At 40.2% G+C, this 26164-nt stretch overlaps 1 protein-coding gene across 4 annotated transcripts in view; it reads right to left on the bottom strand.

Moving 5' to 3' along the window:
* Positions 1-25663, bottom strand: part of INTS10 (integrator complex subunit 10) — a 32673-nt gene extending 7010 nt beyond the window's left edge. The window contains exons 1-14 of one of the 4 annotated variants that reach the window (XM_043562682.1): positions 25435-25663; positions 24808-24875; positions 23490-23593; positions 22649-22788; positions 20606-20687; positions 19966-20106; positions 19367-19538; positions 18765-18934; positions 17845-17978; positions 12997-13150; positions 11107-11189; positions 9880-10032; positions 6584-6692; positions 1240-1319 (exon numbers count right to left, since the gene is read on the bottom strand). In XM_043562682.1, coding sequence (XP_043418617.1) covers positions 1240-1319; positions 6584-6692; positions 9880-10032; positions 11107-11189; positions 12997-13150; positions 17845-17978; positions 18765-18934; positions 19367-19538; positions 19966-20106; positions 20606-20687; positions 22649-22788; positions 23490-23593; positions 24808-24875; positions 25435-25563 — 1719 coding nt within the window. In that variant the 5' untranslated portion in view covers positions 25564-25663. The other 3 variants (XM_043562673.1, XM_043562692.1, XM_043562701.1) reach the window with 3 other exon arrangements.
* Between the last annotated feature and the right edge of the window lie 501 nt (positions 25664-26164).

Raw genomic sequence — 26164 nt, 5'->3', positions numbered from 1 at the left:
ATCACTTCCTTAAAAAATGCTGCTATATGGGGCACCTGGGTGGCACCCCAGTTGGTAGAGTGTCTGACTTTGGCTCAGGTCATGATCTTGTAGTTTGTGGGTTTGAGCCCCGTGCTGGGTTCTGTGCTGACAGCTCAGAGGCTGCAGCCTGCTTTGGATTCTGTGTCTCCCTCTCTCTCTGCCCCTCCCCTGCTTGCACTCTGTCTCTCTCTCAAAATAAAGATTAAAAAAAAATGAAAATGTGTGATATCAAGAACAAAACAGAATACCTGCTTGCTATGCAAACATCACAACTGCCTTCTGATGGGGGTGGGTCCTAACCAAAGAAACCTCGGTTCCCTCTGTGCTGTGAACAAGGTCTCTGGCAGCGCACTCCGTGAGCATTGTGATGGGAGCTGGATGTGCATGGTGGGCTGGAAGCTTTGACTTTGGGAAAAGGGCAACAGAAGTTGAGTCGTTCTGTATATCAGAGAGAGGAATTTGGGGATTTCTTTTAAGGGGACGGTTGTGGGCCAGGGTGGGCAAGAAGCCTTGTAGGAGAGGAGGGTGTGAGGAGAACATGGACTGGGGAGAAGAAAGGCACTGAGCAACAAAGAAGGAAGCAGGAGTGTGAACTGGAGAAACGGCAAAAGAACGTTTTGTTCTAAATGAGCAGCGAGGCTTCAAATCACACTTCAAATGGTTTCTGTCTCCCCAGGTGATTCTGACCATGAGTTAAGTCTGGGAATTATGGCCCTAAAGCAGAGACCCAATACTGCTGTTCTCCTGCTCACAAGCCTTGGTGAAATGCAGGCCGAGGCTCCGCTCCACCTGCAGCCACAGGCCTGGCGTTCTTCTGACAATCTTTAAACTGGCCCAGTGGTCATCTGGTGGTGGTCATCCTAATGCCTGGAATGCTTTTACCCCCCACATCTTTAGGATAATAAACTCACATCCCTCTACGAACCCAATGGCATTTGTATTCTCTTCTTCTAGCCAATACATTCTGACATACGTTAATGCATAAAGTATTTACTGAACATCACTATGGGCAAGGATATTTGCATAACTGTCCCACTATTCTTTGTAAACTGCTCAAGGATGGGGGTCATCTCCTACTCATTAGTGCCTAGTACAGTTCACAACTAGTATTTGTCAATTCCTAGCTCATGTAATCTCCCCACTACACCAAGTCACTCTAGATCATCACAGCAATGTTCCAAATTAAATTTCTTTAATGCCAATCAACTTTCAGCTTACCTTAAAACAAGCTAACATTAAATGCAGGCAGTACGGCATGATGGCCTTACTGGTACAAGGCAGAAGCTTCAGGTCTGAACCTAATAAAAAGTCCACAATATGTTTGTTATTATTGAAGAAAACAGCTTTGAAAAGCAAATGTTTAAGACTTTTTCCAGAAAAAAAGATAAGCAACAGTCATATGACTTCAAATATAGTTAAACCATGATTATATGTAGTGATGATGAAATTGGTTTTTTGAAGGGTCTCTGGATTTCACTTATCAATCTTCTTTCCTAACCCTGCTTAAATACTTTTTATAAAACATTTCAAATGTATAGAAAATTACATAAAGAATATTACAAATACCACTGTGATCAACACTCAGCCCTATAAAATGTTAACATTTTGCTTTAAAGATTTTATATAAAATATGACAAATTCAGTTGAAGCCTCCTGTGTACCTTTTCAGACCATGTCCTCTTCCATTACCCTAATGTAACTATTATCCTGAATGTGATGTTTTTCATTTCTATGCAACAACAAAGAAGAAAGTTTTGCAAGTTCTCAGTTTACTAAATAAATGGCATCATATGCATCCTTCTGAAAACGGTTTTTGGTACTAATACCTATAGTTCTAGCTGACAGTTTTTACTCTTTATGTATTATTCTGCTATTTACATATGCCACAATTCATTTATCCATTCTTTTATGGGGGACACTGAGCTATCCAATTTTTCACTATTACAAACAACGCTGAAATAAACATTCTTATATACATTTTCTTGTGCACTTGTGGAAAAAAAAACTTCAGGCAATAATTTTCCAACCAAGACCTTAATCCTTTCCTTTATGGTGTATGCTCTTTATATCCTAAATCCTTCTCTACCCTGAGGACAAAAGTAGCAAGAAATAATGGAGATGTTATGCACACATATTTACACATGTTTATGTATCTAAAACAAAAGGTTCATTGAACAAAAGGTTCAATTTAGCCTTTGTACAGGAGATGCACTCATTTTAATGATACTATTAGACTCTACGTCATTAAAAAAGAAAACATCTGGTTGAAATTCATGACCCAATGGGTAAGGACCCAAGTTGGAAAGGCACTGATCTAAGAAACTTAACTAGAAGAGGTATACAACTAGGTAATGAGATGTTCAACTGCAACAGCTAAATTGGTCTCCAAAGTGTTGGTGTGAGTTTATATACCTTCCAGAAGCAGACAGGCAATGTGTGTCTTCATATCCTGGTAACCAGGGTTGCTACTCTCTAATCCCTGCATTCTGATGTGTGTGAAATGGTAGCCTACTGTTTTAATCTGAAGTCCCCATATTGCTAATAGGTTAAAAGTTTTCTTTTTTTTTTTTTTTTTTTTTTTTTAAAGTTGAACCTATGAACCCACAAGATCATGACCCGAGCCAAAATCAAGGGTCGGATGCTTAACTGACTGAGCCACCGAGGGGCTCTGAGTGTTTTTTCAAATAGTTTGTGGCCATTTGGATTTCTGCTTCTGTGAATCTGTTCGTATTCTTTGCCTGTTTTTCTGTGAGGGGTTGGTTGGTTGTTTCTCACTGGTTTGAAGGAGCTGTTTCAAAATTCTGGAAGCTCACTTTTTGTTGATTCTGTGTGCTGGACAATTTTCTTACAGTCCATGGCTTAGCCTTTCACTTTGATGACACTATCTTTCATTGGTATTTTAATTTTACTGGGACTAAATTTATGTTGTATGCTTTCTGTAGCCTAAATCCTTCTCCACCTAGAAGGCACAAAGAATCTTTTCTGTATTTTCTTCTAGAAGTTTAGAAGTTTTAGTTTCCATTTTTAAATCTTAAAATTTAAAGAATTTTTGTGTAGTGTGAAGAAGGGATCACATTTCTGTTGTTTTTACATTTGGATCAATTATCCCAGCACCACTGATTAGATAAATTCAGTCTTCCTCCACGTAATTGCAATACCACGTGCTTCTCGGTTCTCTATTCCATCAGTCAATTTCTATGCCAATACTACACTATCTTTATTACTATAGCTTTAAAATAAGTCTTGATTCGGCTAGGTCCAGTCTTACCCACTAGACCTGCTTCTGTTTCACAGAGATACTTAATTTTCAAGGGGTCTGGGCTATTTCTTTCTTTCTTTTTTTTTAAGTCTCCCAAGTACCTTAGAGAGCTTCAATAATGATCAAAACTGTCATGCTTTTGTCTTCTAGGAAATTTTTAGTGTCTTAATAAATCTACCTACTAGTCGCAAAGACCTTTTCTTATAAAAAATGTTATTGTTTTAAGTTTTCCATTTAGTCTCGGCCCCATCTCAGCTTTCCTTTCTCCAAAGAATTACTCTGGTGTCTTCACTAAAAATCACCTGACCATATTTGTGTGGGTCTCTCTGGGTTTTCCATTCTTCTGCCCATACTGTTTGGATAACTGTAGCTTTACTTAAAAGTCTTGCTATCAGGGGGCGCCTGGGTGGCTCAGTCAGTTGAGTGGCTGACTTTAGCTCAGGTCATGATCTCACAGCTCATGAGTTTGAGCCCCACATTGGGCTCTGTGCTGACAGCTCAGAGCCTGGGGCCTGCTTTGCATTCCGTGTCTCCCTCTCTCTCTGCTCCTCTCTTGCTCGCACTCTTTCTCTCTCTCAAAAATAAATAAACATTAAAAAAAAAAAGTCTTGCTATCAGGTAGGGTAAGTTGCCCAGTTTTGTTAGTCTTTTTCAAAACTGTTGTGGCTATTCTAGGTTGCACTTCTATATAGATTTTAGAATCAAGCTTGTCTGGGGGCACCTAGGTGGCTCAGTCAGTTGAGCATCTAGCTCTTGGTTTTGGCTCAGGTCATGATCTCATGGTTCTTAAGTTCAAGCCCCGCGTCAGGCTCTGTGCTAACAGTACAGAGCCTACTTGGAATTCTCTCTCTCTGCCCCTCCCCTTCTCTCAAAATAAAGAAATAAAAAAAAAAAAGTCCGATGGGATTTTAATTGGGATTGCATTGAATCTGTACACACATTTGAGGAGGACCAGAACCCTAAAACATTGGAGTCTTCTGATCTATGAACATGATTTTGCATACTTTTCAATACATTTATCCCTAAGTATTTTATGTTTTTTGATATTATTCTATTTGGAGATTCCTTAGACTTTTCTTTTTTTTTGTTGTTTTAAGTTTAGCTATTTTGAGAGAGAGAGAGAGAGAGAGAGAGAGAGAGGGAGAGAGAGAGAGAGATCACACACGTGAGTAGGAGAGTGGCAGAGAGGGAGAGACAGAATCCCAAGCAGGCTCTGTGCTATTAGTGCAGGGCCTGATTCAGGGCTCAGTCTCACCAACTTAAGATCACGACCTGAGCCGAAATCTAGAGTCAGACACTTAACTGACTGAGCCACCCAGGCACCCCCCTTAGGTTTTTCTAACATAGCCACATACGTTGCTGCAAATAAAGGCAGTCATATCTGTGAATGAAGATAACTATTTTTCAACCTTTATACCTTTCCTTTTCTGCCTATTGTACTGGCTAGAATCTCTAGTACGTTTAATTGAAGTGGTAAGAGGAGATAGATACTCTTATTAAATTGTTGCTGATCTTGGGGAAAGCATTTGATATTTCATAGTTAAGAATGATGTTGAGGAACATGTTTCTAGTTTGCTAAGATTTTTTTTTTTTTTAATTTTTTTTTTCAATGTTTATTTATTTTTGGGACAGAGAGAGACAGAGCATGAACGGGGGAGGGGCAGAGAGAGAGGGAGACACAGAATCGGAAACAGGCTCCAGGCTCTGAGCCATCGGCCCAGAGCCCGACGCGGGGCTCGAATTCACGGACCGCGAGATCGTGACCTGGCTGAAGTCGGACGCTTAACCGACTGCGCCACCCAGGCGCCCCTTGCTAAGATTTTTTAATAATCGTGAATAAATGCAAACATAACTGCATAAATGCATTTCTATCTGCATCTATTAAGAAAATTATGATTTTTCTCCTTTAATATATTAAAGTGGTAATATTACAGGGACTGATTTTCCTATGTTAAACCACTTTTGCATTTCCAGTATACTTGGATATGTATTACCCTTCTAATATACTGCTGTATTCTATTTGCTAAGACTTTGAGGATTTTAGAATCTATGTTTATGATGGATACTGGCCTTTAATGTTCTCTTCTGGTAATGCTCTTACACGATTTTGCTGTTAGGGTTATGTTGGGCTTAAAAACTGAATCGGGAAGTGTTCTCTTTTACTCTATTTTCTCAAAGAGTATGTGTAAGATTGGTGTTACTTCTTCCTAAGTGCTTGACAGAATTCATCAGTGAAGCCAATTCATCAGTGAAGCCATTCAGATCTGCAGTCTTGTGGGAAGGTTTTTGATAACAAATATAATTTCTTTGATAGATGTAGGAACATTTATATTTTCTATTTCATCTGTGTCAGTTTAGATTAGTTGTGTTTTTCAAAGAATTTTTCCATTTCATTAAGTTGTTGAATTTATTGGCATAAAGTCATTAATAATTTATTCTCCTAGTGTCCTTTTGATTTCAGTAGGATCTGTAGTGACATTCCTGCTATTGGTAATTTGTGCTTTATTCCTGATCAATCTTGTTAGGAGTTTATCAATTTTTTTTTCAAAAAACCCAACTTTTAGCTTCATTAATTTCCTCTATTTCATTTTCTATTACATTGATTTCTACCATTACAATTATTTCCTGTCTTCTATTTTCTTTGGGTTTAACTTGCTTATCTTTTTCTAACTTCTTTTTTTTTTTTATTTAAGTTTATTTATTTTTGAGAGAGAGAGAGAGAGAGAGAGAATGAGAGAGAATGAGAACACAAGTGGGGGAGGGGCAGAGAGAGAGAATCCCAAGCAGGCTCTGTTCTGTCAATGCAGAACCTGATGCGGGGCTCTAACTCACAAACGGTAAGATTATGACCTGAGCTGAAATCAAGAGTTGGACGCTTAACTGTCTGAGCCACCCAAGCGCCCCTCTTTTTCTAATTTCTAAGTATTACAACTAAATTTACATAGTTTTACAATCAATGTGCTACTTGAGGTGAAGCTCAAAATAGCCTACAAGCGATATGCCAGGAAACACTTCTTAACGAATCATCTGCAAATTTTCCGAGAATTGATAAAGATAGGAAAAGGAATTATCAGATATTCTTCAGAGATAACAAACTCAGGAAGTGAAGAGAATTTTGGAAGAAAGACAGATTTGCAGCTGCTTATGAAATCAGTGCCAAGGACAAGCTTGGCAAGGGATTAACTTTTTATATAGTCTGTCAAACCCTGCAGATCATGTATCATCTCATCAGGAATTGTAAAGAATTTTCCAGCCTTGGGTAAAGCCATTTTTACAAAATAAGAATAAAACTTGTCACTGTACCTTTTCTAAATTTGGGCTTTATTTTTGAGGGTTCTTCCTGTGATTTGCCTCCATCTTGAATGGGGAGTACCATGTAGCACATCAAATCAAGGACTTTTTCACATGTCATCTAAAGAAGATCAGATGAAAAGGTACTAATCTGAAATTTTCTCACTGGAAGTAAATCAACATAACAACTAACATACTTATAGCATACAACAGGGCAACGTGTGTACATGTAAGTCTACAGTGCGGCCTCAAATTTTTAAATTTTTTTTTAAGTTTTATTTTTATTTCTGAGAGAGAGAAAGAGCACAAGTGGGGCAGGGTCAGAGAGAGAGAGAGAGACAGAATCTGAAGCAGGCTCCAGGCTCTGAGCTGTTAGCACAGAGCCTGATGCAGAGTTCGAACTCACAAACCACAAGATCATGACCTGAGCTGAAGTCAGACGCTTAACTGACTGAGCAACCCAGGCACCCCTCAAGACTATTTATGGGACCATCACTGTTTGCTCAACAGCAAACGTAGAAAAAGTAAGATTAAATATAGGTACTAGACTTTTGAGGGAATAATAACTCCTTCTTTGCTGTTAAAACAAAAGAACAAAAATTAAAAATTAGTCAAGTATTACCTAAACTACCTATGTGTTTAACAGCACAGTGGCATCCAAAGGAAGAATATCCCAGTCTTAAAGACATTTACTACCTCAATGAAGAGAAAAGTCAACAAAATGGGACACAGAGTAGTGGATTAAATGGTATGATCTAGAGCATAATTTAAAATGAAGGAGAAATATATATAAGCTAAACTAGCTGGAAACAGTTTATGTAGGAAGGTTACCTTCACCAAGTCTTAAAGGGGGGCAATGATTTTAAATGTGGAAAAGAGAAAAAAGCAGTTTCAGAGGAGAGAAAGATGTGGGGAAGGGCTGGGTATTGTTTAAGTGAAAGGAGGGCGTGGTTTAGGAAATACACAAAAACTGGTCAGAAGCTGCACTGGTGCTGAGGGAAGCCTCAAGTGCCACACTGAGCAGGCTGGTCTCCATCCACAGACAGTAAGCCATCACCTACGGTCTACCTGTCCAATTCTAATGTTAACAACTAGATTCCATTTAGGGAGCATGTTCTATGTGTCAGGCACAACCCTCTCATCATCCTCATTCTACAGATGAGGAAGTGCAGTGTTAAACCCATGCCTCTTAACCATTTTCATGTCTTGGCACATTCAGAAAATATCTGTAAGGCTGCTCAGAGCTGGCAGTACTAACCTGGAGGCTCCAGCTGCCTTAAGCCACTAACTAAAAGGGTCAGTATCTTGGCACATCCAGAACTCACCCATGGCCACAAGGGTGTGAAGCTCTAGCTTCAAGAGCTCAACAGCTCGGTAGTTAAAAACTTGAACACTGGAATTAGAAAGCTTGGTGAGGTAACTTGGCCCAGGTTACAGAGCCGGCAAGTGGGAAGGCCAGGATGTACTCCAGAGACATGCTACCATCCTTCAATGCCCACCTCCAGCCAATCTTTTTTGTAAATCCCTCCTTGACTACACGGACCCTGGTGAAAACTCCCTTCCCTGAATGCCTACTGTGCATATGTCAGGGGCATACCACTTAATATCTGACTTTTAACTGTCTTATATAAATACTTGCACTTTTCTCTGTAACTCAAATTATATGTCCTGAATGCAAGGATCCCACATTCCCCACACTCTGCTTATATTTTCCATCCCAGCACGTGGCTCAACTCTGGGCACTTTGGAAGTCAATATTTCAATTAAGTGGAATGATGACAGCAATAGGAAGCAACGACTGTTAACTTAGAGATAAAAAAAAAATTACAGGCAAAAAACTTAGTTCAGAGCCATTGATTAGGATGGTAGCAAAGGAAATAAAAGGCACTACACCAAAGACATTAGCTTCATACTGGAAGAATCAAAAAGATTAGCTAGAGTAAAAGGCAACCACGATTTGAGAGTTTCGCATCTACGGGCCAGAGAACAAGGGAAACTCACATCTGGATGTGATGGGTCTGAGCTGAAGACAGACAGCTGAAGGCAGCTGAGATTCAGGAATAAGTTATAAACCAAAGAGGTAGGCCTAACTACGATCAGCTTTAATGGAAGTCCTCAAAGAGAATGAATTTGCCTACCTTACTTAAATCTACCCGTTTTATATTCCCTAATACAATGCTGAACAGCAGTGCCTTGTGTAACTGTCTAATTCTGTATGATAAATGAATATCTATGTGAGTAAATAATATGTTTTATTTTAAATTCTCAGAAGGAATTTACTAAAACTTACAATTAGGTACCTAATAATTACATAAATGATGGCATAAAAGTATTTTCAGGGGCGCCTGGGTGGCGCAGTCGGTTAAGCGTCCGACTTCAGCCAGGTCACGATCTCGCGGCCCATGAGTTTGAGCCCCGCGTCAGGCTCTGGGCTGATGGCTCAGAGCCTGGAGCCTGTTTCCGATTCTGTGTCTCCTGTCTCTCTCTGTCCCAAAAATAAATAAATGTTTAAAAAAAAAAAAAAAGAAAGAAAAGTATTTTCAATTTTCAATGCACATACTTTACATACTAATTGTTTCTTCCTACATGATGAATTATAAATTGTGTTTCAAAGTTTAAGTTTAAAAACCTAATTTGGGGTTACTAATCACAAAGTAATCAACTTAACATATAGAGAGATGAGAAGAAATCAGAGTTTGTGTGTTAAGTTGTGGTCCTGAATTTATACAGTACCCATGTTTATATAAAGAATGTGCTTATCACTCAGTTCAAACATTTATTAAGTATCAAAGCTGTGCAAACCACTGTGGCAGGTGTTATGAGGGACTCAAATGTAAAGAACAGGGTCCCCACCCTGTGGTAGCAGGGGCTCACAATCATGAAGGAAACAGACCTGGAATACCCCGTGAGGTATAATCATTATGTAAAAAGCAAATTTGAGGCTCAGATAAGCTATGGAAATCCTCCCTTTCCTACTTAGTATATGCCTCTTCTGTCCAAGTACAATAGGACTGATTCTGCTCTAAAGGGATTCCAGATAAGAAAGTGAAGAAAAAAAAAATCATCCTCCAATAAAATGGAATCTGAAAAGTACTGAAGTCTATTTCAGGAAAGCTGTAAGTAAACAGAAAACAGAGTAAAACAAAATCATCAAGATTTTCATCAGCAGATTGGTTGATTAAAATCTAGGCAGAAAGACCCTTTTTCAAATAAACATGCGCTGTATTAAAAGCCCACTATAGGAAAAAGAGGAAGCCCTAGGGAAGCTTAGTGAATGAGGGTCCCCGTGCAAGGCACACACTACTCACTCTGTACTCTCCTAGAGCGAAGTGGCAAGTCGCTAGCTGGATGAGTGCTCGCTGATGCTCCAGGGTCCCCTGTCCCGTGATCTGTGGCTGCGGAAGTGATCCCTGGAGAGCTGCTAAATGATGCAGGCTGGCTATTGCTTTTTTATATTGACCCTAAAAAAGACATAACAGCGAGGAGGTGAAAAACACTGCCATTTAAATAAATCTCCAGAGTTAATTAAGCAAGCAGCAAGCAACTCCAAATAAGGTAGCTCTGCTTGATCATCAGAGGAAGAAAGAGGAGACTTAGCAATAATCAAACCAACTTACTTAAAGAAAGATGGGGGGTTCTCAATGGAGGTACTTTACACATACAAAGAGTTTTCTCTCTGGTCTTAATTCCTTTTTTTTTTTTTTTTTTTTTTAATGTTTATTTATTTTGAGAGAGCGAGACAGTGCGTGAGCAGGAGAGGGGCAGAGAGAGGGAGACACAGAATCTGAAGCAGACTCCAGGTTCCGAGCTGCCAGCACAGAGCCCGACGCGGGGCTTGAGATCATGAACCACGAGATCATGACCCGAGCCAAAGTCGGACCCTTAACCGACCGAGCCACCCAGGTGCCTCCCCACTGCCCACTGCTTTCAGTTTATTTAATGATTTTTTAGTACCCTCTACACTCAAAGTGGGGATTGAACTCATGACTCCAAGATCCAGAATCACATGCTCTACTGACTGGGTCAGCCAGGCACCCTTGGTCTTAATTCTTAATACTAAATAAAATAACACCAACTTTTGGATAACGTACATTTTGGATATACCATTTCTTATAAATATTTTACTACTAATACCATCTCTCCTTTACGTAGGATGGAAGCAGCATCCTGTCCATTTCAACAATGGAGACTGGGAGCTCTGTACCCCCTTAGGGAATTTGCTCTCTCCCTTCCAGGCATAAGGAGAGCCAGGCAGAAGGCCTCCATCACAGTGCAGACAAGGAGGGTGGGAAGTATTCATTTTTTATTGAAAAGTAAAAATCTTACTTTTACAGAGGGGTGTGGCTGGACATCACAAAAGTAACACAGAAGATGCAGCCTTGTCATTTTGGGGTTATTTTGAAATGAAAGACACAACATGTCTTCAGAGCATGACTAGTCTACAGAAGAAACACGCACACCTCGCACGCTACAGTCGGTTCACAGTAATAGTCATTCTATACAAACACAGGAACTTAAATCATACATCACATTACCTGATAGATGATCATATCAGTGAGGAAGATTCTTAACCAAAGCCAAGTATCTGTCTTCCATGCCAAACAAATTCTTGTAAATTCTGAGAATTCAGAAGAAAATTTACCAAAAACATGTTAACAGAGAAGCAGAAAACAAAACAAACCCAGCAAAACAACAGAGAAAAACTACCAAAAAATGGATAGCAACTATAGACTTCGATTTCTAAAACAATGGTCTAGAATTTCGGGTGCCTGAGTGGCTCAGTCAGTTGAGCTTCTGACTTCCCCTCAAGTCATGATCTCACAGCTGGTGAGTTCAAGCCACTCCTCGGGCTCTGTGCTGACAGCTCAGAGCCTGGAGCCTGCTTCAGATTCTGTGTCCCACTCTCTCTTTGTCCCTCCCCCAATCACGTTCTGTTTCTCTCTCTCAAAAATAAATAAACAAAAAAAACAATGGTCTATAATTTCAATTAGACAGTGAAGTTAGAATATAATACACAAGCAGTATTTTCACTAGGCACCAACAATTATTAAGCACATACAATGTCCCAAGAGCTGTTCAAAATACAGTTCACATATTATCTCATTTATCTTGTAAATAATTTTGCTCACCTCAGAAAAAGGTATTGTTTTATTTTCACCCAGTTAAGATAACAAAGATATAACACTAAGAGTTCTACTCATTTTTTAAAAAGTCAATTTACAAATAAAGAAAAATCCCCTCCAAAGGTCAAGGTCACATACATGTTTATAATTCTAGAGGCAACCGAAGAAACCAAGTGATGCTATATTTACTCAGAAAAAATGAAAATGACATGACACATCTGATCATGGGTTCTGTACAGGTATGTGATGCAAGTGGGCCAAGGGATGAAGGTCCACTGAACAGAAGGAAAGTAAAGAGCCTTGGTTCCAAATTACAGTAAAAATACATTGGTTAGCAAAGTGCTACTGGTTTCTAAGTAATGTTGAAATACTTTTTAAAAAACACGTCTATTTGTTTGACACAGAGAAAAAGAGCACATGCACATGTTGGGGAGGGACAGGGAGACAGTGAGAGAATTCCAAGCAGACTCCGCGCTGTCAGTGCAGAGCCCAGTTTGGGGCTTGAACTCAGGAACCATGAGATCATGACCTGGGAATAAATCAAAGAGTCCAGGGCTTAACTGACTGAGAGCCATCCAACTGCTCCTGAAATACTTAATAACTGTAAAACTTCCCCTAGTTTTAGGTCTATTCTCAAAGGAAAATAATCTTTCTGTAGTGTGAGTTTTTCAGGTAATAGAGTTAATGCAGATAAAAATAGCATTACCTTTTGTATGCTTGGCTACACTACATAAGGAAGATACAAGGCAGTAGGTCAGAAGAACCAAAAGCACAAAACAAACAAACCCAGCAAGAAAAAGAGGCCAGCAATACAAATGTTAAAAGACCTAAAACTCTCCCTGACACTCCACCCCAACCCTAATTATAATTATATTCAGAGTAGGGGCACCTGGGTGGCTCAAGTCAGTTAAGCCTCCGGCTCTTGATTTTGGTTCAGGTCATGATCTCACGGTTCCGGAGTTCGAGCCCCTCACAGGGCTCTACCCTAACTGCACGGAACCTGCTTGGGATTCTTCTCTCTCTCTCTCTCTCTGTGCCCCTCCCCTGCGTGTTCACAGGCTCTCTTTCTCTCTCAAAATAAGTAAACTTAAAAAAAAACCACTCATAGTAAAAGCTAAGAGGTAAATGGTTATTTGATTAATAACTGATTAGATGTCCTACTCAAAAAGAATCCTATAAAACATGTCAACTACTGTAATCAATTTAGTTAGCCATGTCTTATTTCAAGCAGAATAATGTTTTTATTAGCACACTCACCTTATATAAAAATTAAACAGCACCAATACAACAGCATGTTCTTACCCTTGTCAAGGAATTCTAGGGAGTAGAGCAACTCCCAGCTCTCCCTGGCCAGCTTAAAGCTTTCTAGAACTTCAATGGAGTTAGCAAGCTCTGCTTTATTGACTACAATGTGACGATTCCTTCCTTTTGCCGAACAGTCTTCATCATCCGAACTCTGTTTAGAGAAGGTGAAGAATAGGACTAACTTCCAGTTATGTATGCATGACCCTTCAACAGCATGGGTTTGAATGACACAGATCCATTTATACACAGATTTTTTTACAGTACAGCAGTGTAAATGTTTTTTCTCCTCATGATTTCCTTAATAACATTTTTTTCTCCAGCTTACTTTATTGTAAGAATACAGTATATAATACATAACACATAACAAATACAGAATAACCAACTACTTATGTTGTTGGTAAGGCTTCTGGTCAATAGTAGGCTGTTAGTAGTTAAGTTCTGGGGGGAGTCAAAAGTTATACACAGATCTGTGACTGTGTAGGGTGCATAGGGCTGGCGCCCCTAACCCCCTTGTTCAAGGGTCAGCTGCACTGGTGTGTTATTATATTTGTTGCCACCAATTCTGATTACCATATGGACTTTATCAAAGGATACTATCCTGAGTATAATTTTTGAATTTAACAATTTAGCTTTAAAAATTAATGTAAATTTTCCATCTTTTCACTCTTACACATTCAATTTTTACCTTAAAAATTAAGCTTATTTTTTTAAAATTTTTTTTTACATTTTTATTTATTTTTGAGAGACAGAGACAGAGCGCAAATGGGGGAGGGGCAGAGAGAGAATGAGACACAGAATCCAAAGCAGGCCCCAGGCGCTGAGCTGTCAGCACAGAGCCCAATGCCGGGCTTGAACCCACGAACCGTGAGATCATGACCTGAGCTGAAGTCAGACACCCAACTGACTGAGCCACTCAGGTGCCCCTAAGCTTATGTTTTTCTCATGATAAATTCTAAGTTTATGTTGCTTTCAAGTAAAGCTCCAATAGTTTAAAAACATTATCAGTGTTATAAAAGCCCCAAATCAGATTTTTATATTCAGAGATAAAGCTTAAGTAGCATCTGTTTTATAGTTTACTTCCCCCCCCAATATGTGACATCATTTAATTTGCTTCCAAATAAGTTTGTCATGTCGTGGAATAAAATTAAAGCCCAAATGCCCTAAGAATTGAGAGAAATGAGTTACTTATTTTTTTGTTCCCTAGATATATCTTCTCCTGTGGCCACCCCTCTCTTTGGCTCTGCTCCCCCTATGCAAGGTGTCGGCCAGGAATTACTTGTGCTTAACAATAATACTTATCTATTAATGTCTTCTGTATTTTACAAAAGAGTTCTACGTTTCTTGTTCTTCATCTCAAGAAATATTTAGCCAAAGAAAAGAGAGGTCTCAGAGAATTGCTTGTTGTAAGTGTTGTAAGTGTTGTAAGTGCCAGTGAGCATGGTTAGACATTTTGCCAAAAAACAGTAAAGGTAAAACAGCTCCATTTAATTTTATTTTGCTGAGAATTTCTTGACTCTTTTATTCTATCTAGGTTATTTTGCCAACTTAATGACCCAAATTAAATTCTCCCTGCAAATTTTTACATCACTAAGATCATTTAAAAATATGTACAAATATTTTAGCTAAAAACTCAATTCCTCAAGCTAATCTCAGAAAAAACAAGTCCTTCACTCCCACCTTTCTTCCCCTCAGACTTAGTATCCTCCTGCTACTCCTGATGCTTGGGGACCCTCCCTACCCACTCTATTTAGCTGCCACATTCTTATCCTCCCTCAGTAAGGACACATACCCCATCCCTTTCACAATCAAAACCTGCTAGGCATCTTATTTTTTCAGGGTCCAGCTCCTTGCCACAGGTTGCCAATCTAATCAGATACACTGATATGAATGGGGTAGGCACTGGTGTTGCAACTCAGAGAAAACATTCCTGCCTCAAAATGAGATCGGGAGTTTATGGAAGGGACCTCAGATGTGGTGGGAATAGTATGGAGTTCTAAACAGTTTCTAGAATTTAGAGAAATTACTTTCGAAATGCAAAAGTAGCCTCTGAAGTTCCGAGGGAATGCTGTAAGCAAGAATCCTGACTACAGGGAACACACACAAATGTGTGCAGGTGGAGAACTTATTGCCCGTGGGAGAGGACAGCCCCCAGCTCCAGCCACCTGACATGTCACATGAGCCAAGGAATTCAGCTGGGTGGAGAATGCACACCCATCTCAGGTGGGCAGCCTCTGCCCCGCTCCAAATATGTGCCAGCGTTAGGGGCCAGCATATCAGATACTGTTGTGAGAAATATCCCAATTTTTTGACGGTTATTAAAAGAAACAAAACACTACAACAAGATGAGCTGATAAGCTGAACTTTGGGCCATCAGATATGTCCTCTGCTGTGATGGCACACACAGACCTGGCAGGGAAGGAGGGGGGTTGGGGGGGTGCAGACTGTGGCACAGAATGAAAACCAGGAAGAAATCAGGAGAGTAAAAACAAAAATAGATGGAAACACAGATTGGCTGGAGAGCCACAGTATGAGAGCAGGGCCTGCCAGGTGACACATGACAGGTGAAAAACAGGAGGAACCAGAGGGCCAGAGGGTTTAAGGAGGCTGCAGAGGGACAAAAGTCTGGGCCTACAGCTAAGAGACTAGCACACAGCCTGCCAGAGAGAAGTACTCCAACCCTAGAGCACAGCCCAGGGGCAGAGGTCCAGGGGTAGGAAGGGGCTCAGAGCACTGAAGGATGCAAAGGCCTGATCAGTAACTGCCTTAAAGCCAAAGTGAAGAGTTTGGCTTTTATTCTGAGCATGATGGGAAGCCACTAGAGGTGGTAAAGGAGTGATGTCTACTTCATGTCTTTAAAACGTCACTAAGCCTGCTGGGTAGAGAAGAGAGTTGGCAGGGAGCAAGAGGGCAAGCAGGAAGAGGATGATCCTGATGATATATGAAAGACTGGGATGCCTTGGACAGGGAGGAAGTGGTGGAGATGGAGAAACAGACTGAGAGCCATGTTATTTATACTGATTTATATGGGACAGGTCATTGCTTTTAGCTAAAACCAGTATTATTACAACCTATTATTACATGGCAGGTATCTGTGGTCTTAACGTGACACACCCGGATAAACCACGCACTCATGGAAACCAAAAGGGAGAGTGGACGAGTTATCCCTCCTGGGAATGTCAGCAAAGAAGGAAAGAGTAGGTACCTAGCAGCCTTAGGAATCTTTTTAAAGCATGACTCAGAGGGCATCCAGGAAAGTCTGATTGGCACAGAGTTCTCAAAATGGGGTTCAGGGTTGGATTTCAAAGCATCTCTCAACCTCTGAAATTATTTGTAGAACAGTAAATGTGTGCATTTTTCTGTGGGAGGAAACAAATGAATTTACCATAAGGTTTAATAACCTTAAAAGCCTTCAGAAGGCTTGGTCTTCCCTGCTCCATTCTATCTCATACAATCTATAAAAACATCAGATTAAACTGACAGTTTTTTAAAAATTAAAAAAAAATTTCTTGAGAGAGAGAGAGTGTCAGAGTGTGAGCAGAGAAGGGGTGGAGAGAAAGAGAGACAAAGAATCCAAAGCAAGCTCTAGGCTCTGTCAGCGCAGAGCCCAACGTGGGGCTCGAACTCACAAACTGTGAGACTGTGACCTAAACTGAAGTCAGACGCTCAACTAACTGAGCCACCCAGGCACCCAGATTAAACTGATCTTAAGGCACATTATCTCCTCATGCCCCGGTCTAGTAAGTGTTACTTAGGGGCTGAAGAAGTAGTGAGGGGACTGAAAGGAGGAGAGGGGACAGGAAGTAGGTGAAACTCTGGGCTCCCCTGAGGTATTCACCTGGAGCAGGGATTAGCAAACTGTGACCTGCAGGTCAAATGCTCCTTTAGTAAATAAAGTTTTATTAGAACACGGCCACTTCATTTGTTTACTATTGTCTATCGCTGTTTTTTTGTATTGTAACAGCAGAGCTGAGTAGCTAGCTGCAGTAGAGACCGTTGAGCCTCTAAAGCCTAACCTACTTATTACCTGGCCCTTTACAGAGAAAGTTCGCTGACTCCTGACCTAAAGCATCTCCACTGGGCCTCCACTAAAGCTTTTCTTGAAAGGATTCCTCTGCATTAAAATTAAATTTAGAAATCACTGTCCCATCCAGGCCTGCTGCCTGGCCTAATCAGAAGACCAGTGGTTCTTCACATTCTCCGGCCTCTTGCATCTTGTGCAAACTGTCTACTCTTCACAAATTTCACCCCCCAATTGCAAATGACAAAATGCTATACATCCTTCAAGGCTGATTTCAAATGCTGACCTCCTTCATGAAACCTTTCTGACATGTCCCCTTGGGTTGTAATTACTTCCTAGCTGGAACACCTCAGCACTTTCCATTCTGAGGCCAGGACTCAGCATAGCACTCTGTCTAGACGTTCAATGCAGTTCATTTGCCTTTGCTTTTTACATTTGATGTCATGCCGTCAAAAGAGGTAGAATTAACTTATACCAGGGTTTCTCAACATTTGCCTTTTAGGCTGGACAACTCTTTGTCGTGGCCTGTCCTGGTCACTCTGGCATGGTTAGCGGCATCTCTGGCCTCTACAGGGTAGATATTAATAGCAATTCCTCCACACCAAGCCGTGGAAATAAAAAAATGTCCCCAGACACTGCCATATGTCCGGGGGGGAGGGGGAGGGCGGCAAAATCACTTTAGTTGAGAACCGCTGATTTATACGGTAATTATGACGAAAAGCCCCAACAACTTTATCAATTCAGCTCCAAAGCTATATTTTACAAAGACTCATTTCCAGCAAACCATAAACATATAATCTGTTAATAATCATATCTGAAAGGATTACCATGGTTTTTTCTCTTCCCTCAGCTAGTTTCCTCTTTTTATGTATATGTTTGTTACGATCAATTTCTACATCACCATACACATTTGATACATCCTCAAGAAGAACCAGTGGAACTTGGCTTGGGGCATTAGGACCTATGGATGGGGGGAAACACCAACACTTAAAAATGCGGCAAGGAAAAGAAAACAATATCAGGTAGAAGTTTACTCAGCTGTAAATACAGGTCATTAAAAAGTATGTTCAGTGTGATCCCAGTTAGGTAGACAAACAAGTGTGCAAGAATAAGAAAAAAGACTATACAGATATACACCAAATAGTTAATAAAGGTTCTCTCTCAATGACAGATTATAAATCAAAGTTCCTTCTTTGTTATTTGTTCTTACTTATCTAGAAATTTTTTATAGCTATCATGAATCATAAAATTAGCAAAAAACACTAAGAGTGTATTATATGTACAATACATTATAGCTACAAATTCCAAACAATATCTAAATATACGAAAGGCTATAAGGCAATACACAAAAATGAGAGTAGTTATATTGGATGGGTAGGTGATTTCATGCTCTTATTTTTCTATTTTTCATGTTTTATATGAATTTATATGCAAATATATTACTTAAAAAATCTCTGTCTACTGCAAAGTCTTTGTGAAATCTACTTTAACACTTTGCTACATCTGCTGCTTTTTAAAAACAGAGGCACTGAATATCTGTATTTAGTTTCACGGTACCACTATATCCTTTAATATAGAAACTGTAAATGAAAACATACTTACATAAAAATTCCAACAACTAAAAGAAAGCCCTGGTGTTACCCCGCAGTTATTTGCATCTAAGAACAATGTTAAGGTTAACATTTTCATCTTTCATCATCCTAGCCAAAGTCAGTATTTTGGGAGACTCTAAAATTCTTAAACCAACCTTGGAACAGAGATGGTTGTATGCTGTTGACATACTGGAATGCATTCTTGAAGAAGACCAACATAGTGGAATAAACCACTTGGTTTTTATATTTTGCATGAGCTTCATTATCAAAGTTGGTCATGTATCTGCAGAGATCCTTCATTCTATGCAAAATATCACCATAGCTTCTGAAAGATGAAGGATGACAAAAATTAATTACTCTGGGCTTGACAGCAAAAGGTCTAGAGAAAAGCCCTAACAGAAGCATTACATTTGCCAAATGTAGCAGCAGGCATTTGAAATTCCCCTTCTGAATTAGAGCAATAATCAGATCACTATTTCAGGACACAGACACAACAAAATAGCTATTGTTTCCTCTGAATGCGAAGGAATGCTTCAACCTCAACATCTTCTTAAGAGTTCACACTTTCATTGCAAATCTTTTAATAAAGTGAAAAACCACCCTCTTTTGCATAAATACCATGGTTACAGAATTTGCCCAAACAAAAGTATACCTATGCATTATACGCTTTTTAAGAATGTGGTTTTGTTTTTAAAGATCTTGAGAACATGGTATCAGAAGACTTGCTAAGCAATTCTAGAAATGAACAATGTTTTACCGTCTTCCTTTATCCATCTGCCATTCACATCTCATTCCAACAACATTTAAAATCTTAAACAACCTCTCCCAAGGGTCCACAATCTGGGATGATTTTTCAGTCAGCCCTTCTATTATGTACTTCTGAGAGCTCCGTTTGCTAGGTGACATTAAATCAGATGATTCTTGGGCACCTGAGAAATGAGAACAGTAGTCTACAATTAATCTTACTACTTACTATGTATGTGATACCTGACAGAGAAAGAAAAAGAATCCCCATTCAAAAGACAAGAGCACAGAATCCAAACACATTATGTGCTTTGTTTAAAGACCCACAACTGGCCACGGGTATAGCAGAAAATGACTTTCAAGCTGTGGTACACGTATGAAGCTTGGTGCACTCACATCATAGTTCAGCAAGTTGACTGTTTCAGTCAAATGGTAAAACTGGTTCCAGAAAAGTTTTTTCTCTTACCTGTAGTATTTTTTTTCCAGGAACCATCTTTTAGAAACACTATCAAACTGGTGTGTATCCAGAGAATAATCAGAATGATGAGGGATTTCTGAGTTTGCAATTTACTAAAGTCTGTAGAAATAAAACTGCAGGATATTTTCACTTACCTTGGTGCTGACTCTCTATCTGAGTAGACCTAGTGACGTAATTGATATAAAATTCAGCTGCTTTGTTCAAGTACTTATATAATAAATTGGCAGGCAATCGAACATCATGGTTGTTAATTATTAGTGGAAGAACATCACAAACTGTTGAAGGGGAAAAATAAGAAAAAACGATTAAGTTGTCTGTCTACCCTACAATTGTGAGAAAAACAGAATTTGTTTTAGACTTCACTTAATGTAATTACTTAAAATATATAGGGGAACAACCCCCTTATGGCACATTTATTTAAAATTTACAGTGCACAGGGTACTAGTGGCTGGAGCTAGCAAGGAAACACACAGGCAGATTCTACATTATGGGTACTGGTCTAGTTCTTGAACTAGTGACAATTCAGATGTTTATTATTATGCTTCATACTTGAATATATGGTTGTACATATTCTTTTGGAGGTATCAAATATGACAATAAAAATTTAGAAGTTGTTTAAAATGCTTTCTGGACTAAAAAAATAAACCAGGATTTAAATTTCATAATATGAAAAGTTCTTTTGTTTTCCACAAATGACCTTATCACTAAAATGATACTTACTCCAGCATATTCTACTCACTGCAAAGAATTAGTACAAAATACAATTTTTCTTACCAAATAATTTTCTAAAGCAGTTAACAGGAGATTCTTGTTCTTCAATAGTTTCAGCCTCTAATAGTGCTTCCCCAAGGCCAACCTGTTTCAAAATACAATTAGTCATTTAAATGCGCTACAGTTTAAGATGTCAGAATTACATAAAGAAATGGCTTTTAAAATTTACCACACAGTCTGTATATGCAAACTTCCCCAGGAAACAAATATTCTCATTTTAAAGACTAGAAAACAAAAGGATACATCAGCAACACAGCCCAGAAGGAAACTCTAAATTCACCTGATCAACAACTACTTTGGCTTGGTTATGCTCCTCTGAACTAGCAAAATTAAAATGAAAATTAAATGTCTACAGAAACTTAAAGGAAGGGTTGGAACTGATTAGAATAATAGATTTTGTACCAAACATAGAAACTATTCTCTGCATCAAGATATATTATGTTGGCAAACCTTATCACTTTCAAGAGTTGTCACAAGTAGGCAATCATACAACCTAGGCTAGGCTAGACACAACTGTTTGACTTTTTTTTTTAATTTTTGACAGAGATAAAGAAACAGTGTGAGCAGGGGAGGGCCAGAGACGGGGAAAGAGACAGAATCCCAAGCAGACTCCACATCATCAGCACAGAGCCTGATGCAGGGCTCAAACCCGCAAGAACCACGAGATCATGACCCCAGCCACAATTAAGAGTCAGATGCCTAATGGAATGAGCACCCAGGTGTCCCACAACTGTCTGACTTTTAAGGCCACCTTTCCATTACTTTCTACTATGTATTTCCTAGCATAGTAGAAAGTTAGCTTATCAAAACCCATCAAGGTGTCTGTGTTATCTCCTTGGGGTCACTTGCGGATGCTTGGGGTAGGGGTAGAACAATGTAAAAGATAATATAATACAAACAGTTAAAAGTTGAGTAATGATTAAAGAATGTATTGGGTTGAATAGCATCCTCCCAAAATTCATGTCCACCTCCACTCAGCATGTGACCTTACATATATTTCATGCTATAAAAAAAAATAAGGTCTTTGTAGATGCAATTAGTTAAGATGAAGGCATACTAGGTTAGGACAGGCCCTAAATCCAATGACTACAATCTTTACAAGGTCATGTGAAGACATAGGAACACAGGGAAGACACACAGGGAAGGAGGCCATATGACAACAGAGGCAGACACTGAAATGATGTAGCTGCAAGCCAAGAAATGACAGACTGCTGGTGACCACCAGAAGCTAGGAAGAGTAGGAAGCATTCTTCCCTAGAGCCTTTAGAGGGAGCATGGCCCTGCCCACACCTTGCTTTTTTGAACTTTCAGCTTCCAGAACTGTGAGAGAATAAATTTCTGTTGTCTTAAGCCACTCAGTTTTCTGGTACTTTGTTATAGCAGCCCTAGGCAACTAATATAGGGAGGTACAGAAAAGGTTAACTGGGGCCAAAGCTTGAAAAATGGTGTGGGAAAGAATAAGCAACAGAGCTGGAATTAAGAGTTAGTGATTTGAATCCTGACTCTTCCATTTGATGGCTATGGAAATTACTAACATTTAAGATTCAGTTTCTTCATCTGTACAGTCGGATACTATCTACCTCAAAGGGTCTGGGAAGTACAGGAGATACCGAACACTTACCAATGCCTGCCAACAGCATTCAATAATTATTACAGATATAAGTAATTGAGGGAAAAGTACATGAGAAACATGCCTGTTAAGACTACAGACTATGGCTCTCATTTAAATTCAAACATGTTCTTGACTACAACGGAGTAGGATTTTTAAAATAATTTTACTGTACTTTACAGACTGCAAATAAACAGCACTGTCAAAGCTGGCTGTTTCCTTACACCGACAGCACAACTTCTACTGGAAATTTATAAAGTTTGATAACAGTGACATACTTTTAGCTTTACTGACAAAGATTTCTTATATTCAATCTTACCTAGTGCTCTTCAGAATTTCTGCTCTAAAATAATACACACTATTGCTTTTAACCCAACTGATGAATGTGTTGATCAATTTTATTTTCTCTTAAGAAAAAGGAAATGATCAAATCATACCCCATGCTGTACCACTGTTTCAGGGAAGCGTCTCAAAAGCAGAAGCAACATTTCTGATCGTTCCAATGTGTTGAAGCATTGTTCCGTTACCTTTAGTAACATTTCGCACTGGACTCGACCAGGGAGAGTTTCAAACAAACCTGTGCATAACACATTTTACTTTAAAAAGTTTCTTTCAGAAAGAAAATCTTGAAACTAATATGGAAGTAAGGCATTTTCATGTACAGAACAATAAATACTACATTTAGAATAACTGAGTTTCACCTACAACCTAGAAGGCTTTTGGGTTAGATGGTAATGCACACAGATGTTTGCTGAATGACCCTAAAACCCTTGGAGGCCTTATTGGATCCAGGAGACAAGAATGGCTTATGTGAAGGGTCACAATAGTGCTTGCTGTTGGCTGAGATAAAGAGGATGCACTTGTTTATGCTGAAATTACCTTAACTACCTACTTTCTATTTTATCCAGAATTTGAAATCTTTGGCTATAGCAATCAACACAAAGTGAGGGTTAACAAGAAAGGTCATAAATTGCTAAAAGTTTCTCTCCCATTTTGTGGAGATATGCTTAATCTATAGATGCTTTCAGATCACTGCAAACCCTGTTAAAAATATATTCAATTCCCTGGGCTAACTGATAAATTTGTACGCTTTAAGGAAGCTTATGGGTTTCTAAGCAAATGCTCAAGAGACCAAGTGACACCATTTGTACAAACTTCAGTTGTCAAGAGCAAAATATACATGTGGGTACCAATACTACAGATGTGAGTTACCATATATAACTTAGTAGTCCAGAAATGGTAATTTATACACCCATTAAGTTATCACTCCATTCTTACTTCTTAAAAATTGGGTTTGTTTATCCTGTGAATCATTCCTTAATGCTGATGTAATAATGCTGATTTCTCTCCACACCACCGGCTGATCTGGGAAATTCACAAACCTATTTTTAAAATGAATGCATTAAATTAAAATGTCAGATTCTATATAGTATTCAAAAAAGAAAATAAGATTAGCATATAGAGAAAAACACATTTTTCTTTATTCCAAGTAAATATGTAGATGTAACAAAACAAAGCAAAATAAAAATATAAAATAAAAACTAAGGAAAATGAAGTTAATCACAACAGTCTTTAGAGTTTTTATAAGTGAAAAGACAAACGACCATAATATATAAAGCATCAACAAGAAAAAGGGACTAAAAAAAAAAACCCCAAAACCAAAAACAAACAACTACCCAAAAGTGAGCAAAGGCAAATCACACGAAGAATGCAAAGAGAACACTTAAAAAGCTACTCAGTCTTATTAGTAATACAATGAACACAATTTTTTTAAAAAAGCAACATACCACTTTCCATCACAATGGCAAAAATTAAAATCTGAAAGACTGATAACATACAATGTTGGCAAATGTGTGGGAAAATGGGCACTCTTATACATTGTTGGTAGAAATGTAAAGTAGAATAGTATTTTTTGGAGAGTGATTTGGTAGTGTATCAACATATAAAATACTACACCCTTGACTGTGAAAATCAATGTTTAAGAATCTACTCTATAGAAAAACACCACAATATGGGTACAAAATTCCTTACTGACACTGAATACAATCTCAAATAAGTGGAAAGTATCTAAATGTCCACCAATGTTATGAAACCTTATACAAATATGAAAAAGAGCTCTACATCCTGAGAAAGCATCCCTCCATTAAAGTGGGTGAAGAAAGCAAGCTGCAGCATGATATAAGTAGTATGATCTCACTTTTGTAACCCTTCCCCACAAATACTTTTATGTCTTCTGTACTGTGTATGCATGTATACAGAGACACCCAAAACTTAACTCAGGTTGAGTTGTAGGGACTTTCACTTGTCATTCTCTATACTTCAGTATTGTCTCAACTTCTGCAAAGAGCATGTATTATTTCCAAAATAAAATGAATTATAGAAAGAAAAGTTTTAACAAGAATAAAACGGAAGATTTCTCTGCAGAAAGCATGTCAGCAGTTAACTGAAGGCCTAGACTCACGACTACGTAAGCTTTAGATACCAGAGACGTAGATGAACTTGAAGATCTTCCCCCAACTCCCACTTTCACACACAAACAAAACCTCCGTGAAAGATCCAGGGCAGTGCAAGCTGGAAGTCCAGCATCCCCACTCACATGTCGTACAGCAGTCTCCCGGCGGTGGCAGTCCTCTCCGCATTCCGCTCGATGGTGTACATCTCATACTGCAACACAGATCAGACTCAGAGGTCACAACCACCGCCCGGGGGCGGGTCCTGGCTCACCGCGCGCAGCGCTACTTGGCCTTCACTGGGCACCCCCAACTCGGGAGGGCCTGATAGTAAAGCATCACGTGGTGACGCAGGGCCACGGCGCTTAGGAGTGCGACCCTAGGGCTCTTCGGCTCCCAAGATTGGGGAATAATGTCTCAAAAGTAGCAGGCACTAAACAAATGGCTGCCATGATGATGAACGAGGGAGCGAAAGGCCTCTCCCAAAGCCGAGGCCACCGTTCGGGCCACCGAGCAGCACAGCACCCCCACACTTCCAGTCACTCCGACCTCGAGCGGGGTCCCCGGTGTCTCCAGGTGCTGGCCTCGAAGGGGAGGAGGCGTGTGAGGGCGTCGGAGAGCAGGGCGGGGGAGGTGGAGAGAAGTGGGACGAGAGGGAGCGGGGCGGTCCGGCCCCCGAGGCAGGCGGGAGCAGCTCGCGGCCAGGGCAGCCCCGGCGCGGCGAAGCACTCACACCTTCACGGATGCTGCCGCATGCACGGGCCTGACCTCACCTGGATGTTAAAGTCGGCGGGGTAGAGGCTGCGGGCTGTGATCAGCCAAGCCTTGGCTGCCCACAGGTCCTGCTGCACCAGTTCCCGGGCTCGCTGCACCAGGAACTCGCAGTCCCCCTGGGCCGACATGACCCAGGAGGCGTCAGGCAGCCGGCCGCTCAGGCCGTACCTTCCGGCTCTGGAGACGCAGCCGCCGCCGCCGCCGCCGCCGGCGCAGGGGAGGCTTCTGCGCATGTCGGGGTTGGCGCATCCGGAATTCTTTCCCGGGTTTTGCGAGCACCCTCTTCCGGTCCGCTCTCATTGACCTTCCAGCCCCTTCGTTCTTTGAGGACCCAGTGTTTTGGTACCGACTTTTCCAGGTCACCTCCAAAATGTGGAGAAGTGGATTTCCACGCTTGCGGGCTCTAGCGTGACTCTTGTTAAGCTAGGGGGCATGCGCTAGAGCCTCTAGTTGCTGAGTTACGGCACGGTGTTCTTCCGTTCCTCTCCCGGAGACCTGCGGGTGGGCGGTATCTGGGTGTCTCGAGGTCTGGTACCCGAACCTGGCTGACAAACTTCTATGTACAAGAAGTTTGAGAGGAACAGGCAGAGGGGGGCCTAGAAGGCGGCGGGAAAGAGCGCGCGGGGAGCTCCCTCGGCCAGGGCAGAGTTGAGGAACCTGCCCCTGGCTCATTGCCCGGCTTTAAGTTTACGAGAAAAAGTCTGAGGCCAGACTAGTGTCCAAGGTCAG

The sequence above is a fragment of the Prionailurus bengalensis genome, chromosome B1, assembly GCF_016509475.1.
Source record: "Prionailurus bengalensis isolate Pbe53 chromosome B1, Fcat_Pben_1.1_paternal_pri, whole genome shotgun sequence".
Taxonomy (NCBI): Eukaryota; Metazoa; Chordata; class Mammalia; order Carnivora; family Felidae; genus Prionailurus; species Prionailurus bengalensis.
This window is presented reverse-complemented; position numbering and strand designations above follow the sequence as displayed.